The following is a 17,257-nucleotide window of genomic DNA, read 5'->3' as shown; positions in this document are numbered from 1 at the left end:
AATGCTACAATTAGAAACAAAGCTGTTTATAAATGTTCAAAGTCAATCATAAATTGAATGTAGCAGGCGACCGGTGATAAATTCTGTCAGGAAAACTGCTGAAGTAATATTTAAAGTGGATTTTAATCATTTGTAAACTTATTATTAAACTTACTGTAAATGTGGCTCATAAAGTAACAGATAGACAGCTGCTCCTTTAGACTCCATTAGTGCTCATCTTCATTATAGCAATGCTGATTTTAATGAATACATTTTCTATTATCCCTGAATGTTAATGTTCATATTCATAAGAGGAATAATTATCCTTATTGTTGTTCTCAATATGAAAATAAATTACATTATTATTATGTTTCCAGTCTGCAGATATAAAAGCAGTGAACAGACTCTTCTATTGGCTCCACTTAAACCAACACTGATGCTTCATATGTTTGACTCTATGCAAACTCAGTGAGCTTCCTTGTTACTCGGCTATAAAAGCTTCACATCAGGCTGTCAGTGGAGTTCACAGCACGTCACTTTAACATAAAGCATGTTTTCTGTAGCTCTGCTGCTGCTGTTGGCAGCTGGATGTGAGTCTCTCTGGATTTGTCAAAGTCAACAGTTCTTCTTTTGCACTTTAACTTGATCATTTCTTACAAAACATGTTCTTTATTTTAACAGGTGTGAAGTGTGAACAGTTGACACAGCCAGCCTCTGTGACTGTGCAGCCAGGTCAACGTCTGACCATCACCTGTCAGGTCTCTTATTCTGTTAGCACCTACTGGACAGCCTGGATCAGACAGCCTGCAGGGAAAGGACTGGAGTGGATTGGTAGCAGAGTTGGATCCACAACATACTACCAAGATTCACTGAAGAACAAGTTCAGTATCGACTTAGACTCTTCCAGCAACACAGCGACTCTAAACGGACAGAATGTGCAGCCTGAAGACACTGCTGTGTATTACTGTGCCAGAGAGCCACAGTGAGAGACAATAACAGGAGAGTCGTACAAAAAGTACTTCCTCTGTTTACAACCATCACTGGGGACAGTTGGAACATATGTTTGTAATACTGATGTGCCATAATGTAAATTCTTATTATAGATTCAATGTTGAAGTCTTGTTTAATCTCATTCGTCTGAATGTTAAAGTCATTTCCATCAAGAATTCAACATCATTCATTTGTCATTGCACAACAGAGTTCCACAATGATTCAATGTTTTAGCCCATTCCTGCTACACACAGAACAAAAGGAGACATTGTTTAAAGTAGAATAGAAAAAGATACATTGTCATATTTGAGTTATTTAGATACTAATACACTGGTTCATTAGCACAATTAAAATTATAATTCTGTTGCACTCTTTTTGGATTTGTTGTTTGGGGGAATGTAAACAGCAGCAACAAGATAGTGCTGATAACTTTATGCTGAAATCTGAACTTTAAAAACTTGACATCTGGGAAATATTATTAACTTTTACAATATTTGAGCACCAAGTATCATCGATAAAAACAGTTTCTCCCCTTGTGATCACTAACATGAAGCCACCACAGGAGGAGCCCTCAGACCACCAAAGATTTCAACATCAGTTCACTGTTACAGCAACAACAGAAACAGTCTTTAGAACATTGGAAATAATAGACAATGTTCCAATCACTGATAAAATAGTGTATGTTGTCACAGTAACAAACTCCACGATACATTATTAAATATTAAAGCATTCAACAACTTATACAAATGAGGTTGATTACTTTGCTCAGTGTTCCTCGTCTCTGAAAGTCAGTTCCTTTTTGAGAACATACTAAAAAATATCAAACTGATAAGTTATCAGAATCATACGTGCATTAGAGACTGAACCGGTCTTTAGCCAAAGTCATGGTGGTGTTTATTATTTAGGACATAAAACATGTGATTTAAACATCAATCTCATAACGTTTGATATGACTGAAGTTTCACCAACTCTTTCTGTGAGACGGAGAGAAAACATTTTAATAAACTTTACTGTCCCATGGATGTAAATAAGCCTCCTTGTGTGTTGCCTTATAAGGACATAAAGTGTCTTCTCCTCTTGCTGGTTTCTAGTTTCTATTCACGGCTGCTCCTTTAGTTTCCAGTAGTCCTCTTCTTCATTGTTACAGCAACGCTGATTTTAAGAAATATTATCAATGAATGCTTCTGGTTGTTTGCAATTTGAAAATAAATTACATGATGCTTAAAAATCAAATGTCTCTCAGTGCAAAACATTCAGACATTTATATTCTGTAAATGTTGGGACATTTTAAATGTTGAGTGTTCTGAAATGAAAATATCACATGTGAAGCAAAGGTGATTTCCAGGCATGTTTCTACTCGACTGCCCCTCCCTGCTTCACACACATAACATTCATAAAACGTTTAAATCAAGAATTCATGAATTAAAAAATAAAGTTGAGATAAACACCAATACACGTATGCATGAAGTGATATTATATAATTTCATTTCCATCAATAGAACTGATCATTATCAGAATCATGTGGGCATTGGAAACTGAACCAGAAGTCACCTTTATTATTCAAATGGTAAATGGACTGTACTTATAGAGCGCTTTTCTCACTCAGAGCTGCTTTTTACACTACATATCACATTCACCCATTCACACACTGATGGCAGAGGCTGCTACTAAAGTGCCCAACTGTCAATCAGATATCACATTCATACCCTTTGGCTATGCCACCGGGAGCAATTTGGGTTTCAGTGTCTTGCCCAAAGACACTTCGACATGTAGCCTGAGGGAGCTGGGGATCGAACCTCCAACCTTCCGATTGAAAGACGACCGACTCTACCACTGAGCCACAGCCGCCACAAACTACAAACCTACAACAAATGAAGCTTTCAATACCAATCTAAACTCTGGGCAGATACCCAGAAACAAAGGAGACAAAACCTCCCACACATGTCGACAGTGAGATCTATAATGAAAGAACATCACGGGCAGTTAACACCTGATAGAGGTTTATATGGGAGCAGATCTTCTGGTGTCAAACAAGAGAAGAACTTACTGCTTCAGTCTGATGAACTGAAAATAACAGAGATAAAAGTCAAATGATATTCCTCCCTGAGGAGGAGTCAATGCAAACTGTGATGTCTTCCTCCTCTACTTATGTGACTGCAGAGAGGAGGACAGAGAACAGTGGACACACAGTTTAACATGATGGACTACAGGACAGGACTGCTGCTGTTAACTGTCTGCTGGGCAGGTGAAGATCATCACTATATTCATGTTACATAGCGTATATATCTGTCAGCAGCTGATTTCACTTGATGTTTTTATCCTCTCTCCAGGTGTTGATGCTCAGACTCTGACACAATCTGAACCAGTGGTTAAACGTCCTGGAGAATCCCACAGACTGACCTGTACAGCCTCTGGATTCACATTAAGCGACTACTATATGGTCTGGGTCAGACAGGCTCCTGGAAAAGGACTGGAGTGGGTCGCTTACATCAGCAGTGCTAGTAGCACCAAATACTACTCTCAGTCAGTCCAAGGCCGGTTCACCATCTCCAGAGACAACAGCAGACAGCAGGTGTATCTGCAGATGAACAGTCTGAAGACTGAAGACACTGCTGTGTATTACTGTGCCAGAGAGCCACAGTGAGAGACAATAACAGGAGAGTCGTACAAAAACTACTTCCTCTGTTTACAACCATCACTGGGGACAGTTGGAACATATGTTTGTAATACTGATGTGCCATAATGTAAATTCTTATTATAGATTCAATGTTGAAGTCTTGTTTAATCTCATTCGTCTGAATGTTAAAGTCATTTCCATCAAGAATTCAACATCATTCATTTGTCATTGCACAACAGAGTTCCACAATGATTCAATGTTTTAGCCCATTCCTGCTACACACAGAACAAAAGGAGACATTGTTTAAAGTAGAATAGAAAAAGATACATTGTCATATTTGAGTTATTTAGATACTAATACACTGGTTCATTAGCACAATTAAAATTATAATTCTGTTGCACTCTTTTTGGATTTGTTGTTTGGGGGAATGTAAACAGCAGCAACAAGATAGTGCTGATAACTTTATGCTGAAATCTGAACTTTAAAAACTTGACATCTGGGAAATATTATTAACTTTTACAATATTTGAGCACCAAGTATCATCGATAAAAACAGTTTCTCCCCTTGTGATCACTAACATGAAGCCACCACAGGAGGAGCCCTCAGACCACCAAAGATTTCAACATCAGTTCACTGTTACAGCAACAACAGAAACAGTCTTTAGAACATTGGAAATAATAGACAATGTTCCAATCACTGATAAAATAGTGTATGTTGTCACAGTAACAAACTCCACGATACATTATTAAATATTAAAGCATTCAACAACTTATACAAATGAGGTTGATTACTTTGCTCAGTGTTCCTCGTCTCTGAAAGTCAGTTCCTTTTTGAGAACATACTAAAAAATATCAAACTGATAAGTTATCAGAATCATACGTGCATTAGAGACTGAACCGGTCTTTAGCCAAAGTCATGGTGGTGTTTATTATTTAGGACATAAAACATGTGATTTAAACATCAATCTCATAACGTTTGATATGACTGAAGTTTCACCAACTCTTTCTGTGAGACGGAGAGAAAACATTTTAATAAACTTTACTGTCCCATGGATGTAAATAAGCCTCCTTGTGTGTTGCCTTATAAGGACATAAAGTGTCTTCTCCTCTTGCTGGTTTCTAGTTTCTATTCACGGCTGCTCCTTTAGTTTCCAGTAGTCCTCTTCTTCATTGTTACAGCAACGCTGATTTTAAGAAATATTATCAATGAATGCTTCTGGTTGTTTGCAATTTGAAAATAAATTACATGATGCTTAAAAATCAAATGTCTCTCAGTGCAAAACATTCAGACATTTATATTCTGTAAATGTTGGGACATTTTAAATGTTGAGTGTTCTGAAATGAAAATATCACATGTGAAGCAAAGGTGATTTCCAGGCATGTTTCTACTCGACTGCCCCTCCCTGCTTCACACACATAACATTCATAAAACGTTTAAATCAAGAATTCATGAATTAAAAAATAAAGTTGAGATAAACACCAATACACGTATGCATGAAGTGATATTATATAATTTCATTTCCATCAATAGAACTGATCATTATCAGAATCATGTGGGCATTGGAAACTGAACCAGAAGTCACCTTTATTATTCAAATGGTAAATGGACTGTACTTATAGAGCGCTTTTCTCACTCAGAGCTGCTTTTTACACTACATATCACATTCACCCATTCACACACTGATGGCAGAGGCTGCTACTAAAGTGCCCAACTGTCAATCAGATATCACATTCATACCCTTTGGCTATGCCACCGGGAGCAATTTGGGTTTCAGTGTCTTGCCCAAAGACACTTCGACATGTAGCCTGAGGGAGCTGGGGATCGAACCTCCAACCTTCCGATTGAAAGACGACCGACTCTACCACTGAGCCACAGCCGCCACAAACTACAAACCTACAACAAATGAAGCTTTCAATACCAATCTAAACTCTGGGCAGATACCCAGAAACAAAGGAGACAAAACCTCCCACACATGTCGACAGTGAGATCTATAATGAAAGAACATCACGGGCAGTTAACACCTGATAGAGGTTTATATGGGAGCAGATCTTCTGGTGTCAAACAAGAGAAGAACTTACTGCTTCAGTCTGATGAACTGAAAATAACAGAGATAAAAGTCAAATGATATTCCTCCCTGAGGAGGAGTCAATGCAAACTGTGATGTCTTCCTCCTCTACTTATGTGACTGCAGAGAGGAGGACAGAGAACAGTGGACACACAGTTTAACATGATGGACTACAGGACAGGACTGCTGCTGTTAACTGTCTGCTGGGCAGGTGAAGATCATCACTATATTCATGTTACATAGCGTATATATCTGTCAGCAGCTGATTTCACTTGATGTTTTTATCCTCTCTCCAGGTGTTGATGCTCAGACTCTGACACAATCTGAACCAGTGGTTAAACGTCCTGGAGAATCCCACAGACTGACCTGTACAGGCTCTGGATTCACATTAAGCGACTACTATATGGTCTGGGTCAGACAGGCTCCTGGAAAAGGACTGGAGTGGGTCGCTTACATCAGCAGTGCTAGTAGCACCAAATACTACTCTCAGTCAGTCCAAGGCCGGTTCACCATCTCCAGAGACAACAGCAGACAGCAGGTGTATCTGCAGATGAACAGTCTGAAGACTGAAGACACTGCTGTGTATTACTGTGCCAGAGACACACAGTGACTGGAGGAGGCTGAGCAGCTGTACAAAATCCTTCAGGACTCATCTTTACTGCACTGATCGATCAACAATAACTATAGAACTCAAAGGCTGTCTTACAGTAATGATCACTTACTCATGTAACAGACAATAACAGAAAATCCATCTGCTAAAATAATTGTCTAGATATAAATAAAATAAATACTACATGTTTACATTATTGTTGCATTAATGTTTATATTATTTGGCAACTAAAATCAGTCTCAGTATGAGAGTGAAAATAATAATGCAGTTCTCTTTATAGAAACACTAGATGGCAGTCAGTGTCCAGTCTCTCTCTGCTCTGTTACTGTAATGAGACACTCATGTCTACGGTGGCCAGCAAGGGCAAACGTGCTGCAACAGCCCAAACAATTTTGTTTAGAAGAAATGAGCTGCAAATTCAGAAACGATGTAAATTCTAAAACACAAGCAAAAGTCTAAAACAAATTCAACGACGGAAACGCGCTGCAAATGAAAAAACTGCTGCAAAAAGCCAAAACAAATACATTAACATCAAACACGCTGCAAATACAGAAACGATGCAAAGTCAAAAACACACAAACCCAGAAAACACATGCAAAAGAAAAATGCTGCAAATACAGCCAACACAACGGAAGAGCTCCAGGCCTGTAGGGGGCGCTCTGTGTGACAGGTTAGTATTAACTGGAGAGAGAGGGAGACGAGACAGTGAATTTATTACCTCTCAGACTTTCGCATTTTAGACGCTGCTGGAGCGGAGCGTCTCTGTTGGTCATGTACTACTGACAACTTTAAAATATGAGCAAAGAAATCACACACTTTTGTTGAGACACGGCTCCCGATCAACTGATAGCTTTACTAAATTAACCGCTGCTAATTGTAGCTCCTGTTAGCCGTGCAGCTAGTGGTTCTTTATGATTACTCTGTCCGGTATCGGGCTCCGAGTACAGTTAAGTGTCCGTGTTAACTCAACTAGCAAAAGGTAGTTTGGGTGTTTGGGGTTATCTCGTCCGCAGCAGAAGTCACGGCCGGGCCGCTACCATATGGCCAGAGACCAACACTGCTCAGTTTGAGAACAGGGAAGACAGTAGCGTGGTGGTTTTCTTGCAGAGTTCGGCACCAGTGAGATTTCCCATCTGAACCCCCACTTAGGCTGTCTTCTGTGTCACGAAGCTGCCTTCTTTAATTAATTATGTCCTAACGACGATATCTTCCACGCTTAATATAGATCCTCAGCTGAGGTTATGTGTATATGGAAAGTATGCGAGCCGTAATTTTACGCATGTAAAGACACAGAATTAAGCCGTGCAGTAGTTTTTGACTTTGCATTGTTTCTGTATTTGCAGCGTGTTTGATGTCAATGTATTTGTTTTGGCTTTTTGCAGCAGTTTTTTTATTTGCAGTGTGTTTCTGTCGTTGCTTTTGTTTTGGACTTTTGCTTGTGTTTTTGAATTTACATCGTTTCTGAATTTGCAGCTCGTTTCTTCTAATTGAAATTGTTTGGGCTGTTGCAGCGCGTTTGCCCTTGCCGGCCACCGTACATATCTGCTTATCTCATTGTTCTTAAATAACCGACACACAAACCCTGGACTGAAACAGACTTTCATCCTCCTCTGTGAACCCGCTCCACCACAACACAAACACAACATTGAAGTTGCTGGCTCAACAGTTAATGCAGGTTCATGTGTGGACATCGTTGTTGATCACCATCTCAACAAGCTGCTGCTGACAGCTGGATCCTGTGAGCAGCTTTAAACTAATAAACACATTAGAAACAGGGAATAATCAGATGAATGATGGAGATCATGTTGGTTTGTGTTTCCACAGGTGTGAACAGTATCGACCTCATCCAGCCAGACTCAATGGTTGTGCAGCCTGGACAGTCTTTGACCATCACCTGTCAGGTCTCTGGTTATTCTTTGAATAATGCTCTGAAGAACAAGTTCAGCTACCACACACACACTTCAACGAGCTCGGTTACACTAAGTGCACTGTTACGTGTGAGAGAAGGGCAGGGCCAGTCTAGGTGTTTTTCCTTCCTGCTCTCCTCTCTTTTTTTTCTCTCTCCACTTTCCCCCAGGTGATAACCACCTGATTGAGCTTCACCTGTGCAGGCTGCTCATTGGCTCCCTCACACCACAGCTAGCCATCAGTATCATGGGCTAACGAGATAAGTAGAAACCAAGCGCAGTTCACTCTTTTCGATTGTTGTCTGTGCTGCCTGCTGGAGCTGCAGCTGCTCTATTAAAGAAACTGATGTTGAAAAGGTGTGTGGTGGGAGGTTTGTGACATAGGTGAGTTTGGGGTACTGTGTACATTTTGCACACACAGTTTGTTTGTTTGTCTAGAAACACTCGGTTTATTGGTTGGTGCCACCTCTGTATTTGTTCTGGTGGAGCTCTTTTTTAGAGAACACAGTTAGGTCTTTTTGTTTGTTTGAGTTAGACTTTTTAGTCCGGCCTAGTTTTGTTATATTGATTTCTGTTTATTTGGCACGACCATTTTTTTTTGTAATTTCACAACTCGATCATGTGAATATGTAGCACCTCTACTTCACACACATGAAACACACACAGAATATCATGAATTAAAATGAAAAAATACAGATACTATTTAGATAAACACCAATACACGTGTGCATGAAGAAATAGTTCTGCAGTGTTTTTTTATTATTTGCAGCTGAGGGGAAAAGTAAACTGCAGAAACAATATGAGCCTGAAAGTATGGCTGACATCTTAACATTAATAAGTCAACATCTGGGTAACATTGTCCATCGACTTTGGCTACAATACAGCCCCAAGCATCACTGATGTAAACACACAGTTTACAATGTGAACAACAGGAGGAGCCCTCAGACCAACAATGATGTCAACATCAGTTCACTGTTACAGCAGCAAGAAAAACTTGAGACTTCATGAAAGAACTCTTCTGTTTCCATCAATAGAACTGATCATTATCAGAATCATGTGAGCATTGGAAACTGAACCAGAAGTCACCTTTATTATTCAAACTACAACAAATGAAGCTTTCAATACCAATCTAAACTCTGGGCAGATACCCAGAAACAAAGGAGACAAAACCTCCCACACATGTCGACAGTGAGATCTATAATGAAAGAACATCACGGGCAGTTAACACCTGATAGAGGTTTATATGGGAGCAGATCTTCTGGTGTCAAACAAGAGAAGAACTTACTGCTTCAGTCTGATGAACTGAAAATAACAGAGATAAAAGTCAAATGATATTCCTCCCTGAGGAGGAGTCAATGCAAACTGTGATGTCTTCCTCCTCTACTTATGTGACTGCAGAGAGGAGGACAGAGAACAGTGGACACACAGTTTAACATGATGGACTACAGGACAGGACTGCTGCTGTTAACTGTCTGCTGGGCAGGTGAAGATCATCACTATATTCATGTTACATAGCGTATATATCTGTCAGCAGCTGATTTCACTTGATGTTTTTATCCTCTCTCCAGGTGTTGATGCTCAGACTCTGACACAATCTGAACCAGTGGTTAAACGTCCTGGAGAATCCCACAGACTGACCTGTACAGCCTCTGGATTCACATTCGGCAGCTTCTATATGGCCTGGGTCAGACAGGCTCCTGGAAAAGGATTGGAGTGGATCGCCTGGATCCAAACTGATAGTCGCGAAAAATACTACTCTCAGTCAGTTCAAGGCCGGTTCACCATCTCCAGAGACGACAGCAGACAGCAGCTGTATCTGCAGATGAACAGTCTGAAGACTGAAGACACTGCTGTGTATTACTGTGCCAGACAGCCACAGTGAGAGACAATAACAGGAGAGTCGTACAAAAACCACTTCCTCTATTTACAACCATCACTGGGAACATTCACTTGTCTCAGCATCACTTTATTAAAAAGGCCTCTACAAACAATATTAGTCCAAATGTAAAATATAAAAAATTAACAAAAATGTAACAATGATTGCAGAGTTGAAGTAGATTGACAAAGGAAAAACAGATTGGATCATCAAACTGATGTAAAAGACTGACGGATAAAAACATTGATCTACATACACGGATCAGCCGTAACATTATGACCACCTGCCTGATATTGTGTAGGTCCCCCTTTTGCCACCACAGCCCTGACCCATCAAGGCATGGACTCCATGACACGTCTAAAGATGAGCTGAGGTATCTGGCACCAAGACGTTAGCAGCAGATCTTTTAAGTCCTGTAAGTTGCGAGGTGGGGCCTCCACAGATTGGACTTGTTTGACCTGCACATCCCACAGACGCTCGATTAAATTGAGATTTGGGTAATTTGGATGATCTTTTACATGATGTCAAAGAAAACTTGATTCATCTGACCAGTCCGCCTTCTTCCATTGCTCCGTGGTCCAGTTCTGATGCTGGTGTGCCCATTGTAGGAGCTTTTGGCAGTGGACAGGAGTCGGCATGGGCACCCTTGGTCCTTGTCAAACTCGCTCACATTCTTACACTTGACCATGTTTTTCTGTTTCCATTACATCAACTTTGAGGACAAAATGTTCCCTTGCTGCCTAACATATCCCACCCACTGACAGGAGCCATTGTAACGAGATCATCAATGTTATTTACTTCACCTGTCAGTGGTCATAATGTTTTGGCTGATCGGTGAATATTAAATGACCCGTGGCTGCTTGATCTCGAGGAACTTTAGTTACGGATCAAGTCTGTTCCAGCTGTACGTTCTGGTGAGGAGGAGTCAATGCAAAACTCAGATGTATCATATGTGAAGCAGAGGTGATTTACAGTCATGCTTTCATTTAGTCAGAGCAACACTGATGCTTCATATGTTTGATTCTATGCAAACTCAGTGAGCTTCCTTGTTACTCGGCTATAAAAGCTTCACATCAGGCTGTCAGTGGAGTTCACAGCACGTCACTTTAACATAAAGCATGTTTTCTGTAGCTCTGCTGCTGCTGTTGGCAGCTGGATGTGAGTCTCTCTGGATTTGTCAAAGTCAACAGTTCTTCTTTTGCACTTTAACTTGATCATTTCTTACAAAACATGTTCTTTATTTTAACAGGTGTGAAGTGTGAACAGTTGACACAGCCAGCCGCTGTGACTGTGCAGCCAGGTCAACGTCTGACCATCACCTGTCAGGTCTCTTATTGGCAGCTACTGGACAGCCTGGATCAGACAGCCTGCAGGGAAAGCACTGGAGTGGATTGGAATGAGACAAGTATCCTCAATACGCTACAAAGATTCACTGAAGAACAAGTTCAGTATCGACTTAGACTCTTCCAGCAACACAGTGACTCTAAACGGACAGAATGTGCAGCCTGAAGACACTGCTGTGTATTACTGTGCCAGAGAGCCACAGTGAGAGACAATAACAGGAGAGTCGTACAAAAACTACTTCCTCTGTTTACAACCATCACTGGGAACATTTAGACGCACAACACAAACACACCTGCATAAAAACTCAGAGACTCAGCTACCTCACTAAATGTTAACTTTATAAAGACAATACTCTCTGATTAGAAGATAAGATAAATGTTTATGTAACTCACAGAATCAGAGAGTTCAATATTTCAAAGTATCAAAGCAGATCTAGTTTCACCTTTACTGCAGCCGACATCAGTACAGAAGAATCAGAGAGAAGCTTCATCTTGTGATACCTAGAAACAGTTAGTTTCTGTTTTTATGGGATGGGGCAGAAATTACCATCTGATAATGTAACTACATAAACATTATAGCTCCCCGTCTCACACAAACAGGAAATCGTCAAGATAAAAACAGGCTCTAAACTGCTGAACCATGAGTTAAAGATCGTCAGTGAGGAGAGAAAGGTGTATTCTCCTTCTCAGATGGTTCAGATATGAGTTGTCAGGACTCTGATATTTTACAGTTTGCTCTGCTGCTGTAGAGATACTCTACTTATAGAAATGTATCTGTGTCACATGTTCCCTTTCAAACCTGCAGAGGGAGGTCCATGCAAACTCTTCCTCTCATATAAACACACCATCAGTAACCTGTGGCAGAACACCGGGACACTTTAGTTTATTCTGTAACACTGAGATCAGAGAGAACTAAACTACAGGATGGAAAAAACGATTATCTGGGCCCGTATTCATGAAGCTTTCTAGTACAAAGAGTTGCTCCTAGTGAAGAAATTCTAAGAAACTTCTTAGAATCTTGACGTTTTCTAAGAATTTCCCCTGAAAGTTAAGACAAGATCCTGGTAAAAATAGGAGTTATTCAGAAAGCATCTCAGCCCTTAAGAGAGCTCCTAAGGTGAGACACTGTTAGGAGTAGTGAGGAGGACTTTTAAGAGGCTTACAAGTTTTTTAAGCGGAGAAGAAAATGGGGGAAAGACGGAGAGAGAGGAGAAAAGTTCTCAAAACACTGAATAACAATGAGCTAATTAAACAATAGCCTACAGAGTGGATCGTGCAGGGATCATGTTTGTGGTAGATCTCATTAGAGATGTGACGCAACAACGCAATATTGCCAGAAATGAAAGTGATCATAACATTAAAATATTTGGCAACTGGAAACATGCAAAGTGCAGCAGTGATGACTTGGGTCTGTCGCAACTGTCAATCAGCAGAGTGATCGCAATTACAGGGAATAGGAACGGGTATAGTGGGCTTGGGTATGGGACGCACATCCATAGAACTGCACGGACATCTTTTAATTCAGCATTTAATTTAACTTTGACAGCAGTTACAAGTAAGAGGTAAACTATCTCACCTGTGCTTGCAGACTCCCGTTTGGGTGCTGCAGTCTCCCCTCTCACGTTAGACTTTAACACAGAGCCTAACACTGCTTTTCGCACTCTTCACTAGTGTGCACAACCAGAGGGAAAGATGCATTTCCCTGCAGCGCTACATTTTCCCATGCCTGCCTCTTGGTTTGAGCTGTAAAACCGGGGCTGAATTTATGTCCTAAAATGTTTTTTTATTCATCAACTACTTGAGATAAAAGTAAACACTGTCCCTCCATCCAGTTGGGATTTCTGGTTCTTCTTGTTCAATGCAACAAACCCATTTTCCCTCGTTAATATCAGTTAGATCTAGAACTTAAAGTAGCAGCATGGTAAATAAAAGTGATCAAGTAAATATAACTACATCAGCATGTGAAGATGAGCAGCTTCAAACATTCTGTAGGCTACTTTAAAGTGTGGCTTACAATTCATTCAACAGAGACGTTCAGTACATAAAATAGTGTTCATGATGACACAATGTCTGAGTAAATTCTATGATTAGGCCGATAGATTTCACCTTCCTTCTCTGCCCATCATCACTGAAAGACCTTTTTTTTTCAACCAATCACAGCTTCTGAAAGAATGTGTCATACCTGACAACGGGGTCAGCCAGGCCTCCTCACTAAGATACAAGTTTCTGTCCCTTCCTTGCTCAGAGTTGATCTGAGAGTGTTCCTAAATCACTCCTAAGCTAGGACTCTGCTAGAAGTTTATAAGCAAAGTGAAGAGCTCTCTGAGAGTATTCTGAGAATGTTTGTGAATACAGGCCCTGGAGTTTAGTTTTTGTAGTTTCTATTCATGGTGAGAAAATCCATTCTGCTTCACTTTTTAATGTCCAACCGGTTCTTTACACGTTTGTTTGATAATATTCACAATTCATTTTTCTACAGGAGTTTGGAGTGAGATCAAACTGGAGCAGTCTCCCTCTGAGGTGAAAAGACCTGGAGAGACAGTGAAGATGTCATGTATCACATCAGGCTTTGACATGACGAGCAGCTATATGCACTGGATATGACAGAGGCCAGGGAGAGCTCTGGAGTGGATTGGTGGGATGGATACAGGCACAAACTCTGCTCGCTATGCCAGCTCCTTTCAAAGTCGTTTCTTTATGACTGAAGATGAGCCCAGCAGCACTCAGTACCTCCAGGTCAACTGGAGCCCGACATCCGCATTGAGAGACAATAACAGGAGAGTCATACAAAAACTGCTTCCTCTATTTACAACCATCACTGGGAACATCCAGTTCTCTCTGCATCACTCTTTAAAAACTGATTGTGATTATTTCTCAGTGATTCAAATTCCAAGTAGTGATTGACTGAATATTGGAATCATATACCACGGTCAGGCTGAATACTTGTCTCTGATTGGTTGCAGGGTGTCACTTCTTTTCTCACTTTGGATTGTTCTGGCCTCTAAGTCGTCCATAAGTTCCTCATAATGGAAACATCATCAGAGAATGTCCCTTTCTTAGTTTTTTAAGAGAACAGTGTTTATTCTTTTCTCTCGATTATAAGCATTATTAACAGGCAATATAAAAAGTCTATCTCTGTTTCTAACTATGCTGATTAAATCATTTGTAATACTGACATGAAACAGTATAATAAACAAGTCTTACTGCAGCAAAGAAATCAGTAGCAATGAAGTTCTTATTCTCAGGCTTCCTTTAATAATTGGTCTATTTTCATGTCAGAAATTCATGTTGTCTCTGATTCAATCATCAGAAAAATACACTGATACACATTTGAACACAGAGAACATGAAAAACCACAGACAAGTTACAGCCGCAAGCGGCGATGAACGGGCCCTCGCACCCATGGCCACGTTGGGGAGTGTCGCGGCTACGGGGTGTGAGGCAGCCTCGGGGCGTGCTGCAGCAGCAGGGTGTGCATGAGCCACAGCATGTGCTGCAGCCAGGGGCTGTTAACCAGTAGGTGGTGCTATCAGCATCACCCAAATTCCTATGTAGATCTGTTCAGGCCGAGACTTTAATCAAGTAAATGAAATTTGAAGCTGATTGAAAATTGTATATGCGAGTTACTACTGCCTCTTTCCACTAGGTGGCGCCAAGAGTATGAGTGAAAATGTATATGCAGATCTCTTCAGGGCAGTACCCCCATGAAAAATTTGTGAGGAGATTGGACAATGCATATGAGGGTTGATACAGGCTGTCACCAGTGTGTGGCACTATAGCTATCATGAAAAAATGACTCTGTTCAGGGCGGGACTCAAGCATATGAAATTTGGTGCAGAGATGATGAAGTACAGCCACGTTATCAAAGCCTTGATGTTAGGCGAGGCATCATGGCGAAGGTTATCTTCGCCACGGCACCAGGGTCACGACGTCTGTTGAAACCTCACCGTGTTTTTTCACAAACCTTGATCAAGGTCTTAAGGCTTTCCTGGCCAAAGTTTGATGTTGATGTGTCTTACCAACTTGGAGGAGAAGCTTGGAGAGTAAAACATGTAATTTCCTGTTGCCAGTAGGGGGCGCTAGGACTGATGGGAAATGTTTTCATGTAGTTGTGTTCAGGCAGGGGCTGTTATCATACATGTAAAAGATGAAGAACATTGAACATTGTGTATGGGAGTTACAATGATTTTCTGTTTTTGGCCTTTGACCCCCCGCCAAGGCCCCGCCCTTTGATGAAAACTCAAGCTTGTAATAACTTTGAATGTCCAGTGTGTTGTCAATACACTGACTGAGTTTGAAAAGGATCGGATGAAGTACCTACGAGGAATTCGTTAAAGTATGACCACTGTAAATCACCAAAAACAAGAGGCTGTTTTGTGCATCTTGACCTGCTATATATACCTACCAACATTCACACGTGTAGGTCAAAGTAACCTATATGGGGACCCCTTTTTGAAATTTTCTAGGGGGCGCTATGGAGCCATTTTGCCACGCCAATGTGCGTAACCCACAAAATAGCAAACTTTTCGTCACACCTGATGCACAATCCAAATGTGGTGAGTTTTGCGGCATGTTTAAGCTGTGAAATTTGCGCTTCATTTGGGGTAAAAAGAAAGGGTCTTTGCACCCATCGGTGCTCGGGCACCAATAATACGAGTGACTCTGGTTCAATTAAAAATGTCAGTAAATATTAGATTCTAGATTAAATTCTGAAAGCTATGTTATTCAACACAGTGAAATCTGAGGTGTTTCATATTCAGGAATAAAAGAAGGAAGATTTATTTTATGTTCCAGAGAATGAGGAAACTGTACATGATCATTTTCTACATTAAGATTTCTTGCTTTGCCCGACCACACTGCAGTTAGAACAGAGGAAACATGATGATCAAATATGACTAAATAGTTCGAGGCCACACAAAGAAAATCTCCCACCTGCCCCCAAAACACTCCTTTTCTCTCTGTGAGGAGGAGTCAATGCAAACTGTGATGTCTTCCTCCTCTACTTATGTGACTGCAGAGAGGAGGACAGAGAACAGTGGACACACAGTTTAACATGATGGACTACAGGACAGGACTGCTGCTGTTAACTGTCTGCTGGGCAGGTGAAGATCATCACTATATTCATGTTACATAGCGTATATATCTGTCAGCAGCTGATTTCACTTGATGTTTTTATCCTCTCTCCAGGTGTTGATGGTCAGACTCTGACACAATCTGAACCAGTGGTTAAACGTCCTGGAGAATCCCACAGACTGACCTGTACAGGCTCTGGATTCACATTCAGCAGCCACCCTATGGCCTGGGTCAGACAGGCTCCTGGAAAAGGACTCGAGTGGATCGCTCTCGTCTACGGTGATGGTAGCGGCAAATTCTACTCTCAGTCAGTTCGAGGCCGGTTCACCGTCTCCAAAGACAACAGCAGACAGCAGGTGTATCTGCAGATGAACAGTCTGAAGACTGAAGACACTGCTGTGTATTACTGTGCCAGAGAGCCACAATAACACAAACCATCAGCAGAGCTGAACAAAAACCCCTCAGTGCCTGAACACTTGTAACATGAAGCCACCAGAGGAGGAGCCCTCAGACCACTAATGATTATAACAACAGTCTCAGTGGGACAAACAGGCTTTAAACAACCCTGATCGCTGTACGAGAAGCACTGAAGCATGTCGGGCTTTAAAAACATTTCCCCTTCAACAATGAAGAATTAACACTGACGCACATTTGATCAATGAAAGTGTGTTTGTCAGCATGTTGGGACAGTTCATCATGACTCACAGCAACAGCTGCATTTATGTAAATACATCATCAATACGACTGAACAGAGAACTGTACTTTAAAAAGCTCTATCACATTATATTCTGTTTTTC

At 40.9% G+C, this 17,257-nt stretch overlaps 1 gene segment (V, D, J or C); it reads left to right on the top strand.

The window, feature by feature from the left end:
• The first annotated feature begins 529 nt into the window (after positions 1-529).
• On the top strand, positions 530-13,643 carry LOC138602578 (Ig heavy chain V region 441-like). The segment is given in 5 exon segments: positions 530-569; positions 7,605-7,607; positions 8,086-8,200; positions 11,386-11,575; positions 13,548-13,643. Coding segments are annotated over 5 exon segments (444 nt in total).
• The last annotated feature ends 3,614 nt before the right edge of the window (positions 13,644-17,257 follow it).

The sequence above is a fragment of the Semicossyphus pulcher genome, unplaced genomic scaffold (assembly GCF_022749685.1).
Source record: "Semicossyphus pulcher isolate SPU_LCO1_2020_fin unplaced genomic scaffold, fSemPul1.0.p SCAF_23, whole genome shotgun sequence".
NCBI classification, from domain to species: domain Eukaryota; kingdom Metazoa; phylum Chordata; class Actinopteri; order Labriformes; family Labridae; genus Semicossyphus; species Semicossyphus pulcher.
Note: the sequence above shows the minus strand (reverse complement) of the source record. Positions and strands in the feature narration are given on the sequence as shown.